Source organism: Schistocerca cancellata, chromosome 9 (assembly GCF_023864275.1).
Source record: "Schistocerca cancellata isolate TAMUIC-IGC-003103 chromosome 9, iqSchCanc2.1, whole genome shotgun sequence".
NCBI lineage: Eukaryota > Metazoa > Arthropoda > Insecta > Orthoptera > Acrididae > Schistocerca > Schistocerca cancellata.
In genome coordinates this window covers 334,272,026-334,293,086 of record NC_064634.1, presented here as the reverse complement: position 1 = coordinate 334,293,086, position 21,061 = coordinate 334,272,026, and the positions used below count along the sequence as shown (strand labels likewise).

The 21,061-nt window shown below is 44.2% G+C and overlaps 1 protein-coding gene across 2 annotated transcripts in view; it reads right to left on the bottom strand.

Annotated features, from left to right (window-relative positions):
* Positions 1 to 7,515: 7,515 nt before the first annotated feature.
* The window catches only part of LOC126100272 (glucose dehydrogenase [FAD, quinone]), a 502,785-nt gene continuing 489,239 nt past the window's right edge, over positions 7,516 to 21,061 (bottom strand). For both annotated transcript variants that reach the window (XM_049910866.1, XM_049910867.1), the window contains exons 8-9: positions 19,616 to 19,978; positions 7,516 to 12,415 (exon numbers count right to left, since the gene is read on the bottom strand). In XM_049910866.1, the coding sequence (XP_049766823.1) occupies positions 11,846 to 12,415; positions 19,616 to 19,978 (933 nt within the window). In that variant the 3' untranslated portion in view covers positions 7,516 to 11,845. The remainder of the gene's footprint in view (positions 12,416 to 19,615; positions 19,979 to 21,061) is intronic.

The window sequence follows — 21,061 nt, the reverse complement described above, 5'->3', positions numbered from 1 at the left end:
AGGTGCAAAAAGGGATAACTGCGAAGAAACCATGGGTAACAGAAGAAATGTTTCAGTTGATCTATGAAATAATGAATCACTTGTAAATTCAGCAATACAGAAATACAAGTCGCTGAGAAATGAAATAAGTAGGAAGTGCAGGGAAGCTAAGACGAAATGGCTGCATGAAAAATGTGAAGAAATCGAAAAAGAAATTACTGTCGGAAGGGCTGACTCCGCGTACAGCAAAGTCAAAACAACTTTCAGTGAAGTTAAAAGCAAGGCTGATAACATTAAGGGTACAACGGGAATTCCACAAATCCAGAGAGGAGAGCGGATAGGTGGAAAACGTACATTGAAGGTCTCTATGAGGGGAACATTTGTCTGATGTGATAGATCAAGAGACAGGAGTAGATATAGAAGAGATAGGGGACCCGGTACTAGAATCAGAATTTAAAAGAGCGTTGGTAGACAAGATTAAAAAATCCAGAAGGGACAAATAAAATTCCTTCAGAATTTGTAAAATCCTTGTGGGAAGTGTCAACAAAACGGCTATTCACATTTGTGTGTAGAATGTATGAGTCTAGCGACATACCATCTGACTTTCGGCAAACTATCATCCGCAGAATTCCGAAGACTGCAAGAGCCGACGTGTGCGAGAATTATCGCACAATCAGCTTAATAGCTCATGCATCCAAGTTGCTGCTAAGAATAACATACAGGAGAATGGAGAAGAAAATTGAGGGTGTGCTAGATGACGATTAGTTTGGCTTCAGGAAAGTTAAAGGCACTAGAGAGGCAATTCTGAAGTTTCGGTTGATAATGAAACAAAACTAAATAAAAGTGAAGACAAGTTTATAGGATTTGTCGACATGGAAAAAGCGTTCGCCAATGTCAGATGGTGCAAGATGTTGGAAATTCTGAGGAAAATACGCTAATATACATCAAGTACAAGAACAAGAGGGAATAACAAGAGTGAGCGACCAAGAACGAATTTCCCTGATTAAAAAGACTGTAAGAGAGGGATTTAGAGTTCATCCATACTGTTCAGTCAGTACACCGAAGAAGCGATGATTAAAATAAAAGACAGGTTCAGGAGTGGAATTAAAATTCAAGGTGAAAGGATATTAACGATACGATTAGCTGATGACATTGCTGTCCTCAGTGAAAGTAGAGAAGATTTAAGTGATCTTCTGAATGGAATGAACATACGGAGTTTAGATGAAGAGTAAGTCGAAGGAAGACAAATTAATGACAAGTAGCAGAAATGAGAAAAGCAAGAAACTTACGACTAGAGCGCGCGCGCAGTCTATATGTGTAGCCCAGCGAGTAAAACATTCGTTTATTTTCAACAACTGGCGCACTACAATTCCGTCGTTTCGTGTTGTCATCAGATATGAATCCCAGTTCTCGCTAATAGCGTGCCGACTCCCGCGGCGCAAAGACGTGTAAATAAGTCGTCGTTGTAGTCTGTCGCCTACGTCTGTAGCCCGCGTGATCGTTCGTAGAAGTTAAATCTCTGATCGCGTAAGTTGTGAAACTGAGGTAAATATGATAGAATTACTGTAATAAATACTACAAAAGCATTGCGCACTTTGTAGTACTGTCGTTTATGTGTATTTTTGCAGTTAGTTATTTCTTATTCTTTATAATCTTTTAGATCGCGGGTTACATAAATAAGATGGACAAACAGATTCAGAGGTGGTACTAGAGAATGACGAAGATGGTGGCGTTTTGTGCGAACGGGAGGTGGAAGAAGGACACATGGAACAAAATGCCCCGCCTGTGTCTCATCATAAGTCTGATACGGAACAGGAAGGCGAGCAAATGGTTCAAATGGCTATGAGCACTATGGGACTTAACATCAGAGGTCATCAGTACCCTAGAACAGAACTGCATAAACCTAACTAACCTAAGGACATCACACACATCCATGCCCGAGGCAGGATTCAACCCTGCGACCGTAGCGGCCGCGCGGTTCCAGACTGTAGCGCCTAGAACCGCTCGGCCACTCCGGCCGGCGAAGGCGAGCAAGCCGATGCAGATGAAGATACGCATCTGTCGGCTTTGGCTACCTTTCAATCTCATTAATGGCACAAAATGGAGCAGGTCCCCACTACCCTCTTCAAGAACCATATCGCACAACATTTTTGCTCTACCATCAGGTTCAGTAGGTTTGTCTAAAAACGCTAAAACAGCTATTCCATTATTTCTGCTACTTTTCGACGGTTATGTTTGGAACATTCTCGTTGATTCGACAAACATTTACATTTGCACCATAAAAACAAATATCGAAGAGACAGAGAAGCATCTCACACTGAGCTGGTATAAATCAAGGCGCTTACGGGTGTTTTATTAGTAATTGGAACTTACCATGCAGGGAGGAGGAATCTAAAGGACTTTTGTGATAAATCTAAAGGTACTGGTATTGCATTAGTATATGTAACTATGTCAGAGAGTACATTCCGATTTCTGCTGCGATCTCTCGGCTTTGATGAAGTAAGAGATAGGCAGACTCGTCAATCAAACGACCGATTGGCTGCAACAGACCAAATTACTAACAGAATGTTTCAGAATTGTAAGAGATATTACACTCCAAGCGAAAATCTTACGATTGATGAGCAGTTAGTCGCTTTCAAGGGACGCTGATGTACATGCAAAACAAACCAGCCAAGTTCGGTATAAAGATCATTATGATGGTGGACGTCAAGTATCCATATGCATATAATTTTGAGATTTACGTAGGCACACAACCAGAGGGACCATTTAGAGAATAAAATAAAGTACCTTATATCGTCCATAGAATTCTGAGTCCATTATATGGCCTGGGATGCGATATCACTATGGACAACTTGTTTAGTGGTCTGCCTGCAGGCAAAGAACGTTTACTCACAAGATTACGGCCATAGGAACACTAAGAAAGAATTAACCAGAGATACCTGAATCGTTCAAAACAACACAAAACCGAGAAATAAACGAATCCATTGTCGGTTTTCAATCTGATTGTACGCTAATCGGTTATGTGCAGTCCGCCCCCTGTAGCTGAGTGGTCAGCGCGACAGAATGTCAATCCTATGGGCTCGGGTTCGATTCCCGGCTGGGTCGGAGATTTTCTCCGCTCAGGGACTGGGTGTTGTGTCGTTCTAATCATCATTTCATCCCGATCGACGTAGAAGTTGACGAAGTGGCGTCAAATAGAAGCATCCGGCGAAAGGTCTACCCGACGGGAGGCCCTAGTCACACGACCCTTAACTAGTTATGTGCTAAAGTGAAATAAAGTAGTTTTATTATTACCTACATTTCACAATCATAACAAAATCGATGGTGCTAGTGGTGATACTAGAAAACCAGAATTCATCACATTTTGTAAGCAAACACAGTGTGGCGTCGATATTTTTGATGAAATGTGTAGACAATACGACGTTACTCGAAACAGTTGCCGATTGCCTCTCACACTGTTTTAAAATTTTATCAATATGGCGGGCATAAGTGGTCTTGTGATATATCAGATGAACAACTCTGAAACGCAGGTCGTCCGCTGTCACAACCTACGAGAAGCAGGATTCGCACTAGCAAGACCTACTGAGCGTCTAATATCGCAGCAAAACATACCAAGAGCTATCAAACTGAAAGGCAGACCACTCCTTGGACTACCAGAACAACCCATCACCCTGTTACACTACTCATGGAGGAGCTGGCCGTTGTTCTTTTTGTAGCGCGGTCGCATCACTCATAAACAGAGCAGCAGATGTGCGACACGCACTTGTAGCGATCACCAGGCTGTCTTATGCCTTGAATGTATGCCAACTGAGTGAAGATGATCGTGAAAATTGTTAATTGGTTCCATTAGACGATCAGACATCAGGAAACCAATATGTATTACTTTTGAAATTAAAATTATGTGAACATCATCAAAGCCGGTGGTTGAACATTGATATTTAAAGAGTTTACGATAGTTGAAAAGTAAAATTTTATTTGTGAAGGTGATAAAAATAAAGAAGTTTGCTACATATTCAAGGTGTTTTATTTAAACTATGTCACAATTTCTTGTTGGAATATGTATGTAAACGGGGGTGCGCTCAAGGATTGTTTATGGAGGCGTACACTCCAGTGTTAACATCAGGTTTGCTGGTCACAAGGTAGATGAAGTTAAGGAATTCTACTACCTAGGCAGCAAAATTATGAAGGAAAGAAGAAGCAAGGTGGATATCAGAGCAGACTAGCACTGGCAGAAAGGGCATTGAAGGCCAAGAGAAGTCTACTAATATCAAACACGCGACTTAATTTGGGGAACAAATACCTGAGAATGTACACTTTGAGCAGAGAATTGTATGGTAGAGATACATGTGCTGAGGGAAACCCAGAACAAAAGAGAATCGAAGCATTTGAGATGTGGCGCTACAGACGAATTTTGTAAATTAGGTGGACTGATGAGGTAAGGAATGAGGAGGTTCTGTGCAGAATCAGAAAGGAACATGTGGAAAACACTGATAAGGAGAAGGGACAGGATGACGGGAATGACTTCCATGGTACTAGAGGGAGCTTTAGAGGACAAAAAGCTATAGAGAAAGGCAGAGATTATAATGTATACAGCAAATAATTGAGGACACTCTGCTATGAAGAGGTCAGCACAGGAGAAGAATTCGCGCCGGGTCGCATCAAACCCGTCAGAAGACTAATAAGAAAATAAAAGACTGATGTGACACGTGAATTTTGTTGAAGGGCATAGGACATATATTATCTGTTCGTACTCTCTTCAACGAAGAGGACATTTTGTGCCGTCATAGAAAAGTAGATCGTCAATCACTGAGAGATTATTTTCTTTGGGAGCGGGGATGAGCAATACGTGTTTCAGGCGCAGTGCTCTGCTGATCGCCAAAGTCTCACCATTGCTCGGTCCTTCTCGGAACTGCTCGGCACAGCGCGCTATTTCACTTAGAAGTGCGATACGATGCTATTTCTTTGACGTTTGATGCGGCATTGTTCTGTCGGCACGACTTTATTCAAGTCGATAGAATCGTGGTGTCAGCGCCGTTTGTCCTTTCCTATTTGTTCATGGTACCTTCAGGAAGTTCACAGGTGCAGTGGGTTACACAAGAAGAGGCCCTCTAGCGAGCTTTCGTCACAAGCCATTAAAAATTACTGGGTATCACAGAAGGATGAGGAATCACAATATGTATTACGCAGTAGCATAATCGACAGGTATCGTAAATTTCCTACGGAACGGCTTTACAACACCATGCAGAAAGGTGTTAAAGATTTAACTGTCAATGAAAGAGTAAGAAATTCCGATCGGTAGATTATTTGTTCGGGATTCATTGTTTTGAACATCAAGAAGTGTTTTGTTATAAATTTGCAGACATGGATTACGTCACGAAATTAGTGGTACGAATAGCAAATTTTCTGAAGTTGCACACATCATTGTACCGTCAGTTACAGTAGTTTTTGATGGAACTGAATGAAGATTATCGAGGCATTAAAGATTACTGCAAAACTACGTTGGTTAAGTGAAGGGGCATGAACATTTTTTAGATTAAGACCAGCGACTGTTGCATTTCTGAACGAAAAGGATTTGCAGGAACGAAAATTAGAATGTATGAAATGAATTGCACACTTCACATTTTAAGGGGACGTTATTGCACACTACCTCCAGTAATAAGTTGAAAGATGAGAAATAACTTGTTTCTGATTTGATGGGAACGCATTTATAAAGAAAATCGCGTAGTGAAAGGGACAACTTCTGACAAAAATTCCTGTCCACTTACTTAACCTCAATGGTGGCAAAGAAAACGCGACTTTGGAAGAGTCCACTGTGGCGTTGAAAGCATTAAAGTAGCAGTTTTCTAAATGTTTTGTGGGCACTTCTAATCTTACATCTGTCTCTGAACTGTTTTGAAACCGTTTTCCGTTTCAGATGAGAGCGCCCCTGAGCATGCGCCGATAGAACTGATCGATCTAGTACGTAATTCCGTTTTAGAAAACAAATTCTTTTACTTCAAAACTACGTTGTTTTCCTCGGGAAGAGTGTCCTCATCTCCATAATGTGATTGCACACTTGATACAATATTTCGATCAACATATGTGCGTGTAAGGATTTTTTACTTATGTTACGAAATAAGTCAAGATTGTGCGGCGAAAGTCCGCGAAATTGTCTCTTTCCGTTTGCCTACAGTTCATATATATATAATGCCAAAATAATAATGAAAAGCTATTTTGTTTGTGGTCTGTGTTGTTGAGAATTGCAACCAAGCCACATGCAAGCAACTGAGTGTACTTTGAGATCTGGAGCGTTCGAGTTACCCCCTATCTTTCTCCTCTTTCCCCTCTTCTCACTCAGACAGTAGTCTCTGATTCTACCATTCTTCAAAATTACAAAAAAGTTGTATTACTTGGAAATTACAAACTGGATCGGCTTAAAACTCTGCATGCGTACATCTATATCGATCCAAATAGAGTAAGCTAAAATTGTATACGCGTTATCGAACCAGTGTCGTGCTATCGCTACCTACGAGCGCTGCTCGCCACAGCTTGTGGACGGCGGCTGCCCGAAGATCAGGCACGACCCAGACTCCCCGCGAGTGATTTGCCGCTCAACAGTGAGCAGAGGAAGCCGCACTTGTTGGTGCGGACTACCGGCCTGTAGCCCAGCGTCACAGATTGAATGCCTATGCATGCTGCAGTCTTTCGTCGACTGGAAGCATATGACACTGCTGATGTTGGTTAGTATGTTTTATGGACGGTCCGTGGTGACACTCATGTTACTGGAGAGAACCAGGATATACACGATCCAATCATAGGCATCCGGACATCTATTACTGGGCGTTAATATTGCGTGTGTCCGTCCTTTTTTCTGTGTCGTCTCGTTGTCACGGTAGGCTTGTACTGTGCGAAGCAAGGAGTGGATGTTGTTTGGTGGCCGGTATCCTCTTTCTATAAAACACTGCTGCACTCGGGTGACAGAATACTGTACGCACTCCCCACGTGTGCAGGAGTCGTGGCCGTCCCTACCCTAGAGAATAAGCATACCAAACTTTTCTGCAGTTTTTACAAAGAATTCTCACTGCTGTTACTGGTGATGTCGTGCTTTAGGTGCTACGCCTATGTAGAGTGTGTTCTCTCATTTTGAACTGTTCTGATGTGTTCAACACATCTACACAGCTTCCTGACAGGTATTCCAAAGCAATTCCTCGAAATTAGTCTGGTAAACAATTAGAGGAATATCCAGTGCTAACAGACTGATTTTGACTGCACTTATCTACACGGTAAACAGAACTCCAACTGACTGAGAAAAAATGGAAACAAATATTAAAAATATTAAGGATGGACGATTTCATGCAGTATCATTTTTTAGAGTATTTGAGTAACAGCGAGTCAAAACCAAACTTAAATAATTTCAACCACAGCAATAGTAAATATAATATACAAAACGTATTTACTTGTATCTCAACAGGCATTCGAATACGGTTAGTGAATATTTCTTTGTAGATTACTTGTACCAAGTTATATAAGCGGAAAATTCACATTAAAATAATACTATGTTTAATAATATTCTTTATTGTCAAGACTTCATGTGGTACAAAAGCTTCAGTTTTAAAAATAATTAGTGCTCACACTGCAAAATATTTGTGTCTGCTATTTTCGAAAGCCTTCAAAGGCATTTGGTGTACATTATCTACGTTACTTATACATCTGCAGTGAGATTAAAATAAATACTAATTTCTAGTCATGCATAAATATTAACAACCTCTGGAGATTTCAATCTCCACACAACATACGCACAAACTCTTCAGAATATAAAAACTTCCAACAGATCCTTACTTTACAAGCTTTTTTTCCACAAATACCGCATCTTTTTAACCTTAACAGTTCTACAAACCAAAGTTCACTAATGTAATTTTGATATAAGAGACAGTCTTTTATGTATACACTAACCAAATTCATTGGAGGGTGTATATCCCTGTTAGCTTCATTTATCATTTCAACCCTACGCCGTAGATCCTTCCTTGGTCTACTTTGGTTGAAGACGAAACAAAGCAATAACATAACATCACACGTCACTCAGATAAAATAGGGCATCTAATCTATTAAGAAACACACTGAATCTCGGGTCATTTCCGTTAAGGTGGACGGATTACAGATTTTTTTAAGTTTAAGCTATGGTTCATAAACAAAAGTGTGTATTGCACTTCGTAAGCGTGTTCCTACCTGTCGGATATACTATAGTGTGTGCTTTGTATGTGTGTATGATTGTGTGTGTGTGTGTGTGTGTGTGTGTGTGTGTGTGTGTGTGTCTGTGTGTGCTTTGAGAGAGAGAGAGAGAGAGAGAGAGAGAACTTGTGTGTCTTGTGAATTCGGTTACGAAATCCGACAGAAATGAAAAGTTATTACAGGTACTGACAGTTCAGCAAATAAATTCGGAAGGTAGGTTATAGAGATTAAAGCTTGTCTGCGTAACAGCTTTCCCTTCAATAAAACTGAGACAATAGATTCTCAAACTAATTGTACTGGCTAACGAAATCCCGCAAGATACACCAATATGGCTTACTTAGGGCCGTTAAAACTGGTAGACAGATGCTTCCTTAACATTATTTTTGTCAAGGAATTTATTGAATGCAATGTGTTCAGCTGTCACTGAGAGCAGCTGCCACTGGAAGTCTGTTAACTCTGGGATGTCAGTAAATGAGCAAGTATATCTTGTAAAATGTTTGTCTTCTTTCGTTACTTGTTGGTGTTCTGGCCCACCTGCAAGGAAATTACTCAACAGCCATGCTGGCACGGTGAAAGTATTGCCACTTTAAAAGTGATAAAGTTGTGCGGATTCGCTGAAGTAGCTGATCAGGCATCTCAGATGCTATGGCGCTATGTTGAACACTGACAAATGTTGTCTTCAAAGAAAAATGTTGACGATAGAAAGTTTTTTGAAGCATGCGAAGTTTTTAGTGGCAGTTCCTCGGAAAAAAAACCGTTACAAGTTACGTTGCAGCTCCTAGTTTGTGGTGGAAGATTAGATTTTCGCAGTGGTCCGTCTAGAACGGGCAACCTTTGTTTGATATTACAAAAAAGGCAATAGACGAAATCAACCACATGCTCGACTCGAAATGAGACCGCTTGGAGGCCGGTGACCTTTATTACAGAAATGAGTGTGCTGGTCACATACTGGTTTATTGAAATTCATGACTTGTTTCAGTTTTGTAGCCATCAGCTGATTCAACGGATTCAGCAGCATGTAGCCGCGTAATCAATGGATGAACAAACCGTGGGGCTGCTATGCTCCTTAAATTTGATCATGAATTTTAATTAATATAATACGTGAACCAGTCAATGATTTTATAATTTAATCCAGATGCTGGACACTTTATCCAAATTTTAGCAGCAGGAGAAACGAGATAGATTTAATAATAACGGGTGAATATACTCTAATATATGGCTGTCGAAAGACAGAGGCGGACTGTGTAGCATTGCAACCAAATAATGAGAAAGACATATAGTACAGTACAGCTGCTTGTATATTACACGAAGAAGATCAGTGTCGCAAAGCTAAAAAAATTAGAAATGATGCATTGCCAAACTTACATTTGTACATGAAATACCAATAACAGAGAAAAACGATGTCCTTCACACGTACGAGTAACGAATGAAACTGTTACTGTAAATATTCTTTGATGGTGTCTTTCATTCTGAAAAAGAACCATCAGCACATTCGTTTGCCTATCCCATCTCCATGGCAGATAGCACTCGGTTGCGCTGTGGTCCCAGTTCGATGCTACATTGCTAGTACCTGCTACGCCGGCACTACGGTCTGATTAGAATTGCTTGTTAGCTGACATTTCACCTCTTGGAATTTAATTGTTACAATCAGAGCTCGTAATGTCACACTCGAAACATCTGCCGTTGCCAGTGAACAAAAGAAAGTGTCAGAGCACTTGCACATCACGAGCATGGTCAAAAAGGACCTTCTGCTCGTGCCAACCCACTTTCTGTTAGCCAAGTCTTAACGCTGACGCAACTGACAACAGATGTGGCAGTGCTGAAGCTCGAAGTGACAGACAAAACGTAAGGAGTACTATTCACGCACTTGAAGGCACTCGCCGCAGTGGCTGCTGGGGCTGGCTCATGTAATAGAAATCGTAAGTACTCGATCTGAACCGACAGCTTTCCCCCCCGTTTCCAATTTTGCGTGAATTCGTTGGCAGACACCACAATTCAACAGGTCATCTGATTTATGTACGAAAGGCGACGTGGCACGAGAAGTTAACTACACACGAAACAAAACTCAGCATAGTGAAGACAAGACAGAAAGCGACAACGGTGCCATTTACAATACCTGTATTCTGGGTTGATGTTGGTAGCGTCCCAAAACCAGTAAATATCGTTAATTAGTCGCAAGAAGTCTTGTGGCTTTTTCAGTCGATCCTGATTACTTTGCGACACAATTCGTGCACGAATGTTAACAGAGTTACCACATAGCCCGAAGTGTGTTTCCTAAAGAATATCATTGTCATCTTTGACCGTAAAGCTATCCATAAAACACACTACTTGCAATTTTATCGTGTGCCACGTGAAAAGTTCAAGTAATCTCATAAATGTATACATGTCATCATCACGTTCACATGCTGAGAATTTAACGTTCCTTTCAGGTTTTAGATAAATCACTACGTAGGGTGTTTCAAAGTCCTTGCGGCGGACTTCTAGAGGTGATAGTTCAAGTTACGGTGAACAACTTTTGTTAAAATGTTCGCTAGGCGCCCCTTAGCATTCGCCGGCCCTGGGATGAAGACATTTCACCGAACTCGTAATGTATACTAACCACGTCTGCCGCATACTACATACCCCAGTAAATTGACAGAGCGATTTTCAACCAGAAAACCTTAAGAATGAGTCTCTGTAAGCAGAGGAAAATAACTTAAATGTTTTTTATTCCAGTCTTTGATCACAATATGAATTCTTTAGACGATGACCGGTTTCAGTCCATAATGACCATCCTCAGATCTTTTTTACACCATTATAGCCTTATCACTTTAGGACACGGTGTAAAAAAAGATCTGAGGATGGTCATTACGAACTGAAACCGGTCATCGTCTAAAGAATTCATATTGTGATCAAAAACTGGAATAAAAAACATTTGACAGTATAGGATCACTGTTTGTATACGCGACCGTGTCGCAGTTGGGGAAAATATCTTAAAAGCGAACTGGGAACTTTAATTTTGCTCGGCCTACATATGATGTCCATTAAAGCTTTTTGTATGACTGTGAAACCGAGTCATGCAAAGTTAATAAGTTTCTTTCTGTACTGAAGCTACGGATCATTCTCGGAAGCTCGTAAAATTTTCATAACAAGTAGATTTTGTTACTTAACGACATGAAGCCATTTGAGAGTTTTTCCTGCTACACATATCAGCCACAACACCGATCGTCTTCGTGGAGTGTCTTTTGTGGTTTTAATCAGAGTACAGCTGGAGTAGTTACGTCGGGCATCAGTCATGCCTGGGTACCTTGTCGGTAGAGCACTTGTCCGGGAAAGGTAAAAGTGTTGGGTTCACTAAGGTGACAAGTCATGGGACAGCAATATGCAACTATACGTACGGCGGTAGCATCGCGTACAAGGTACAAAATTGCAGAGTAGAGCTGGAGTAGTGCCTTGTCTGAGCGTAAAAGTTGTTAGCATAGCGTAAGGTACCGCAAACACATTTTGCAAGTCTCTGGTACTATAGATATGAATAAATGTACATGGTGAGGAGTGAAAATGCTGGTGATGAGCAGCACTAGAATATCGTGAGAAATGTCTTTGGAGAAAGAGCGAGTTATTGTCTCATGTTACGTAGTGCACACGCAGCCATCTACCGGTGCCCGCGGAGATGCAGTCCTTAGTACCAGGAGCGCCACGTCCGCCTGGCGAGCCAGCGCGTCTTGATCATGTCGGCGCCCTTCTCGGCGATCATGACGGTGGGCGCGTTGGTGTTGCCCGAGGTGACCTTGGGCATGACGGAGGCGTCGACGACGCGCAGCTTGTCCACGCCGTGCACGCGCAGCTGCGCGTCGACGACGGCGCCGGCGTCGCCCGGCGGGCCCATGCGGCAGGAGCCCGCCTGGTGGTTCTCGGGCGCCGTCTGCCGGCGCACGGCGCACTCCCAGTACGCGTCGCAGCCGAACGTGAAGTTCTCGCAGCCGGGCACGGGCGTGCGGTCCAGCCGGAAGCCGTAGCGCCGCAGCGCCGGCGTCTCGGACAGCCGGATGGCGAAGCGGATGCCGTCGACGAGCGCCGCCACGTCGTCCGGGTGGGTGAGGTAGCGCGCGCTGATGGCCGGCGCCGCCAGCGGGTCGGCGCTGCGCAGGCGCAGCACGCCGCGGCTCTTGGGGTGCAGGTACGCCGGGATGATCTGGATCGAGCGCATCGGCGCAGTGCCGTTGGCGCCCTCCGAAGCGCGCTCGCCCACCTGGCGACGAAACAGACACGTGATACGCAAACGTAGGCCTTCTGGCGTGGTAGCTAGCACGGGTTATGTCGGGCGTCACAAATGGTTCAAATGGCTCTAAACACTATGGGACTTAACCTCCGAGATCATCAGTCCACTAGACTTAGAACTACGTAAACCTAACTAACCTATGGACATCACACACATGCATGCCCGAGGGAGGATTCAAACCTGGACTGTAGCAGCAGCACGGTTCCGGACTGAAACGCCTAGAACCGCTCGGCCACAGCACCGGCTCATGTCGGGCGTCAGTCGTGTCTGGGTTGCTTAGTGTGTAGGGCACTTGCCCAGGAAAGGTAAAGGTGTTGGGTTCAAGTCCCAGACCGACACGCGATATTACACCGAGTCGTGGGATAGCAATATGCAACTATAGAGTATCGCGTACAAGGTATAAAATTTCATTGATTGAGGGAGTTGTCATTTGTACTGTGGTGATTCGTCGTTTCGTCGTCATTATGGCCGCACAACGGAAATTAACACAGTTTGAATGCGGAATGGTAGTTGGAGCTACACGCATAGGACATTCCATTTCCAAAATCGTTAGGGGAATCAATATTTCGAGAGCCACAGTGTGAAGAGTGTGCCGAGAAGAGTGTGCTGAGAATACCTCTCTCCATGGATAACGCAGTGGACTACAGCCTTCACTTAATGACTGAGTGTGCCGAGTGTGCAGAAAATGTGTGCCGAGAATACCTCTCACCATGCATAACACAGTGGACTACCGCCTTCACTTAATCACTGAGTGTGCCGAGTGTACCGAGAAACTGTACCGAGAATACCTCTCACCACGAATAATGCTGTGGACTATGACCTTCACTTAAGGACCGAGAACAGAAGCGTTTGCGTAAGAGTAGTGAGTCCTAACTGACAAGCTGCATGGAATAATAGCAGAAATCAATGAGGGACGTAAGACGAGTGTATCTCTTTGGACAGTGCGGCCAAATTTGGCATTAAAAGGCTGTGGCAGCATACGAGCGAGGCGCGTACTTTTGCTAACAACACGACATCGCCTGCAGCGCCTCTCCTGGGCTCTTCATATCTGTTGGACCCTAGACGACTGCAAAACGGTGGCCACGTCAAAAGAGTCCCGATTTCCATTTCTACGAGCTGAGGACAGGTTCGAGAGTGGCGCCGACCCCGCGAAGCAATCGATCCAAGTCGTCAACAAGGCATTGCGAAAGCTCGTTCAAAATGTGTGTAAAATCTTATGGGACTTAACTGCTAAGGTCATCAGTCCCTAAGCTTACACACTACTTAACCTAAATTATCCTAAGGACAAACACACACACCCATGCCCGAGGGAGGACTCGAACCTCCTCCGGGACCACCCGCACAGTCCATGACTGCAGCGCCTCAGACCGCTCGGCTAATCCCGCGCGGTGCGAAGTCTGGTAATGGCTAGTGCCTCCATAGCGGTATGGACTGTGTTTACAAGGAATGGATCCGATCCTCTGGTCCAACTGAAGAAATCATTGATTGGAAATGGTTGTGTTCGACAACCTGGAGACTATCTGCAGCCATTCATGGACCTCAAGTTTGCAAACAAGGATAGAATTTTTATGGGCAACAACGCGCCATCTCAGCGGATCACAATTGTTCACGATTAGTTTGAAGAACATTTGGCACAATGTGAGCAAGAGATATGGCCACCCACATCGCTCGATCTGAATGCCATCGAACATTTATGGAACATAATTGAGAGGTTCGTTCTCGCAGAAGATTCTGCATCGGCAATACTTTCACAATTATGGACGGCGAGGCAGGTAACTTACAACGAGTCGTTGAGTCCATCCCACGTCAAGTTGGAGTAGTACGTCAGGCAAAAGGAAGTCCGACATGATATTAGGACGTATCCACACTGCAGTATAATGCGCTACGAAGTTTCAAAAATTGTTCAAATGGTTCTGAGCACTATGGGACTTAACAGCTGTGGTCATCAGTCCCCTAGAACTTAGAACTACTTAAACCTAACTAACCTAAGGAAATCACACACATCCATGCCCGAGGCAGGATTCGAACCTGCGACCGTAGCAGTCGCGCGGTTCCGTACTGAGCGCCTGAACCGCTAGACCACCGCGGCCGGCTAGCAAGTTTCACGTTTGTATTTATATCATGTAATTAGCTCACGTGTAACTCTTTGGAAGGACGGACAGCAGCTTGTCCCTCATTTGCGTTGTGTAATGGATCAACCACATCGTGCTTTTGGGTCAAAGATTATGTATGTCACACGGCTCAATACGACAGATAGATTTAACATCCTCTCCAGAGTAACATGGCATAAATCAGGGCAGAATCAGATAGTTGCCATGGAAAGTCCTTTTTTTTCCTCCAAAAGACTTTTATTCACTAGAGATCATGATGAAATATCGGTACAATTATTTGTCAAATGTGTTGAATGTGTGTGTGAAATATATGTGATATAAATGTCTGTTATGCGTCTGCCTACCTACTTACAAAGGAAAAGAGGCCTTGCAACGCATGCAAGGCACAGCTAGCAAATAATAAACACACTAAATAAAAAGATAGTTCAGCGGTACACCCATAAGGTACCCAACGAGAAAAACAGATATGTGTACGGGAAAGTAGTCTACAGAAAGTACAAATAGTTTACAGACGAAAACTCCTTTTTCATCTTTTCTTTGGCCATTGGTTTAGTCAATATTTAAGTTCAAAGGTATTTTGTGTACAGGAATAACTCGGAAACCTCCTGCTCGGTAACCTCCTGTTGGCCAAACATGTAGCTGTAAACAGATGTCGGAACAAGCTTCTTTAGCAAGGAATTTTATAACATCTAGTGTAAATTTAAGTGCAAGAAAGTATTTTTTGAAGGTATTAGTGTGGACTGTAGCCTGATACAGATGTGAAAGGTGGACGATACGCAGTTCCCACAAGAAGAGAATAGAAATTTTGAAATCTGGTGCTACAGAACAATGCTGAACAGAAGATGAATAGAGAGAATAACTAATGGGGATGTACTGAACTGAACTGGGAAAAAATATATTGATGATTCAACGAGACTAAAAGAAGGAATCGTTTGATAAGACATCTTAAGGCATCAAGAGATCCTTAGTTTGGTAAGAGACGGAAAGTGTGAGGAGGGGGGAGGCAAAAATTGTAGTAGGAGAAAAAGAGATGGATGTAAGGTAGGTACTCAGAGATCAGTGGCCCTACACTGGCTGGTGTGAAGAGCTACACCAAACCAGTATTCGAACAGAGAATGAAAAAAAGAGAGAGAGAGAGAGAGAGAGAGAAGCAAGACTGGACACCACCTCACATTCTGCATCTTGCACGACAGTACCTAACAGAAACATTCCATGAATGTTGGATTCGATGATAATGTGCAATAGCAAGACCATCGCATTCTCCTATTCTTAGATTGCTGACTACCAAGACTTTTTGGGCTCCGGTGTACTACAGAATCATCGACAAAGAGCAGACGTTACAGAATCATGTGTCCCAAGCGTGTGACCATATTCAAGGACTGCCGGGTGTTTGTGATTTTTTGCAGAGGTGAAAGATGTTGAAGAATGAGCATCTCAAATAATGTCATCAAACTGATGCCTATCTTAGAACAGTGGCCGAACTTTTTTGTCCAGTACACACTATCTCTGGTAAGGACACCTTGTATGTTTAGCCGACCATATTTTGATTTTAGTAGTTGTTGCTGCACCCAGTTGCACATTTTAATTAACTATTTACCTTAAAAATAACTCCCAGAGTGCATCAACGACGCAGTGAATGAGAGTAGCTCTATGGGCCTATTGTGCTATCATCCTCTGAACTACATTAGACTACAAAATATTTAATCAGGTGAACATTCGCAACTAAGGATAATACTGACAGAATATAAAATCCACTTTAGTTGGAAGAAAATTCGTGTTTATTGCACGACCGCTTTTGAAGTCTAAAGTTTCATCTTCAGGTGTCACCAAATAATTACGGAAACATAATTGTGTGGTGGTCGGGCTAGTCAGTCACGGGAGACCACAACAGTGTCAAACAACGGCTTAGGAAATCAGGACCAGCAACCTCAGCGCCTGCTTCGACAGCACTAGTGCTGTCCTGCACTCTCATGCGTCTGTTTGATTTGGGTGTGACCCCACGTGACTGAATGGCATCACCGCCACACATTTATGTTTTCATAATTGTATAGTGGCACCCGAAGGTGAAACCTCAGGCTCCGAAACCGGCGTGCAATAAATAAGACTTTGCCGGCAACTGAAGCGGATTTTTCACTCTATTAATGCATTACAGTAGACTGTAGAATGGAACTAACAGTTAAATAAGTACAGAATATGAACTGGAGTAGACTGGAGAAAGACGCCAGTAACGAGGAGCAACAGAAATAAGAAAACTAACATAAGAATTGGTGACTACGAAGTAGGTGAATAAATTAAAATAAAAATACAGTAAATAAAACTAAAATAAGAAATGACGTACCAAGCAAGGAAAACGTAAAAAGAAGACTATCAAAGGCAAAGAGGGCATTCATGGGCTGGAGAAGTATATTTGTGTCAGATATCAGCCTCAATGTGAGGCAGAAATTTTGTGAGAATGTACGTTCCAAGTACATAATTGTATGGCAATGAATAGTAGACGCTAGGAAAGCCGGGAAGAAAGAGAATCGAGCGGTTAGAGTTGCTATCATCCAGACGGATGTTGAAAATTAGATGGGCTGACGAACTACGAAATGAAGAGGTTCACTACAGAATCAGTGAGGAAAGAAATCGTGGAATAAACTTACAAGAATTAGGGGCAGCATGACAGTGGATGTGAGAAGACATCAAGGAAAAAACTACTGGGGAAACAGACATAGTGATGTATCCAACAAATAATTCAGTAGTTTGTGTGCAAGTGGTAGTATCATCAATGCCTGCACGATGCGACTGTGTCAGCCGCCACGCGACCGCGAGTCACATGTCAGATAGTAAACTGCGGAGCTGACGAGATGGCCCTGCAATGAACTTGTCACACTAGTCGGCTTGTCCACCACCCTTCGTGAACGCTCGGCTCAGTGCAGGGTTGACAAGGTACCCAACAAGGGTCTTAATTTTATCGTGTGCTACCGACAACTTGTATGCATTTAAACACGCACTCAGTAATTATCAAACTCGTCTGAATTAGTGACTCGTTCCTCTCCCGAGACGGCTGCTTCCACTCGTAAGACCTGCAGTGGCACATGCAGTGACGCACGTGCCATAAAGTGTTATTAGCCAGCCGTTCTTAGCGCAGGCGCAGTGCTGGAGGTATGAACAGTACATGCGTGGTCCAAGCACTTAGCTGCCTCCGCAGTAATATACGAAGGTGAGTAAAATGAAAACCTTACATTTAAAAAAAAATTATTTATTGTGCAGAAGTGGTACAAAGCTGTATCACATTGTAACATAATCTCCCCCACGCCCAATGCAAGTCCTCCAGCGCTTACAAAGTGCATAAATTCCTTTAGAAACATAATTACTTTGGCAGTCCGCGCAACCAGTCATGCAACGCGTGGCGTACCTCTTCATCAGAACGGAACTTCTTTCCTCCCATTGCGTCGCAGAGTGGTCCAAACAGATGGAAATCACTTGGGGCAAGGTATGGTGAGTATGGTGGATGAGGAAGACACTGAAAATGCAGGTCTGTGATTGTTGCAACTGTTGTACGGGCAGTTACGAGGAGTTAAGCCAGTTGCATTGTCATGTTGCAAAAGGACACCTGCTGACAGAAATACACGTCGCTTTGATTTGAATGTAGGCCGCAGATGATTTGTTAGAGGATCTGTGTATGACGATCTGGTGACAGTGGTCCCTCTAGGCATGTAATACTCCAAAATGACGCATTTTTCGTCTCAATAGAGAGTCAGCATAACCTTCCCTGATGATGGTTCTGTTAGAAACTTCTTTGGTTTTGGTGATAAGGAATGGCGCCATTCCTTGCCCGCTCTCTTCGTGTCCGGTTGTTGAAAGTGAACCTAGGTTTCGCCCCAGCAACGATTCTTGCAAGGAAGCCATCACCTTCTCGTTCAAAGCGCCGAAGAAGTTCTTGACAAGCATCAACACGTCGTTCTCTCATTTCAGGAGTCAGCTGCCGTGGCACCCACCTTGCAGGCACTTTGTAAAACTGGAGCGCATCATGCACAATGTGGTGTGCTGACCCATGACTAATCTGTAAACATGCTGCATTCAGTGTGACCCGGCGGTTTTCCTTTACTATGGCTTCAACTGCCGCAATGTTCTCTGGAGTCACAACTCGTTGTGCCTGACCTGGGCGAGGAGCATCTTTCACTGAACTCACACCATTTGCGAACTTCCTACTCCATTCGTAGACTTGCTGCTGTGACAAACATGCATCACCGTACTGAACCTTCATTCGTCGATGAATTTCAATAGGGTTCACACCTTCACTTCTCAAAAACCGAATAACATAACGCTGTTCTTCCCTGGTGCAAGTCGCAAGTGGGGCGACCATCTTTATACTGATACGGCGACGCTGTGTGTGCATCTGCACTATGCTGCCCCTACAGGTTATTCTGCACGTTGTTTGTAGCACGCTTACCAACTTACATCATAACGGCGCGAAATTTCGATTTGTTATTATAAATTTAAGGTTTTCATTTTACTCACCCTCGTAGCAATACCAGGCCAGCGTACGTACGTCAAATAGCTACATGACTGTACCACGCCAGCCATGCTGTGCCACGCCACAACAGACTCATCGCTCATCGACGGCGGGCATAGTCCTTCGCCGCCTGGGGCTTTATAAGCGAATGCAGCCCTTCATTCCTGCAGTATCGACTTGGACTTCGCTGATACCACGACGCCACACCAGTCGATCGCCATCATAAGGTTTTCGACCCCGTCCTGGAACTAGACTGCGAAAGCGATTTTGCTTCAGGGCAGTTCAACTTCGGCGGCATCCACGAGCTCTGCTGTTAGCCGTCCCACTGCTGCTCTAGACTATTACTCTGTTTTCGATTTTTCCCTTGTGGTGGAATAAACTCGTTGCCTTCTCACTCCTACTGTTATTTGCTGTTCCTCATTCACGGACGCAACACAAGTGATACTCTGCGATGGAGATGTTGGCACAGGAGAGGAAGTCACCTCGGGCCACATGTCACAAGACCGATGACCAAGAAAACAAAAAGAAGGTGCAGTAGCCCGTATGAGAGATAACACTGACCTGTCCGGTGCGCGCGCAGTTGGCGAGGTACCCGCCGAAGAAGTACTGCAGGTCGGGGTTGTCCTCGGAGGGGCTGGCGAAGCGCGAGTTGACGAAGGCGGTGACCTCCGAGATGCCGGTGCCGGACATGAGCCCGTCGCGGAAGAGCAGGTACTCCATGGCGGTGGCCCAGTTGAGCGCCTGCGTGTCCGTGTCGTTGATGAAGAAGTTGACGAAGTAGGCGACGTGGTTGTGCAGGTTGCGGCCCACGCCCGGCAGGTGGTGCACCGGCTGGACGCCCACGGCGCGCAGCTCCTCCGCCGGGCCGACGCCCGACAGCAGCAGCAGCTGCGGCGAGTTCACCGCGCCGCCGCACAGGATCACCTGCCAAACACCACCAACCTAAGTACTACCTTCACTATCCGGCGCACACCACATACGAGGATATCAACGCAACACGGACGAACTCCACCACTGCTGATGCACTCTTCGAGCCTCCTGTTCCTGACAAAATGTAATTAGTTGGCGAAAGCTTCATTTGTCTGGTTACTGGAGAAGAATTTCTGTAAAGTTTCTAATTCCTAGATCGTGCGTGCCATGTGCTTCCTCAGGGTCTCTTGGAATGAGTTCAGATAATTGCACTACTGGCCATTAAAATTGCTACACCACGAAGATGAAGTGCTACAGACGCGAAATTTAACCGACAGGAAGAAGATGCTGACATATGCAAATGATTAGCTTTACAGAGCATTCACACAAGGTTGGCGCCGGTCGCGACACCTACAACGTGCTGACATGAGGAAAGTTTCCAACCGATTTCTCATACACAAACGGCTGTTGACCGGCGTTGCCTGGTGAAACGTTGTTGTGATGACTCGTATAAGCAGGAGAAATGCGTACCATCACGTTTCCGACTCTGATAAAGGTCGGATTGTAACCTATCGCGATTGCGGTTTATCGTATCGTGACATTGCTGCTCGCGTTGGTCGACATCCAATGACTGTTACCAGAATATGGAATCGGTGGGTTCAGGAGGGTAATACCGAATGCCGTGCTCGATCCCAACGGTCTCGTATCACTAGAGGTCGAGATGACAGGCATTTTATCCGTATGGCTGTAACGGATCGTGCAGCCACCTCTCGATCCCTGAGTCAACAGATGGGGACGTATGCAAGACAACAACCATCTGCACAACCAGTTCGACGACGTTTGCAGCAGCAGGGACTATCAGCTCGGAGACCATAGCTGCGGTTACCCTTGACGCTGCATCACAGACAGGAGCGCCTGCGATGGTGTACTCGACGATGAACTTGGGTGCACGAATGGCAAAACGTCGCTTTTTCGGATGAATCGAGGTTCTGTTTACAGCATTATGACGGTCGCATCCGTGTTTGGCGACATCGCGGTGTACATTGGAAGCGTGTATCCGTCATCGCGATACTGGCATATCACCCGACGTGATGGTAT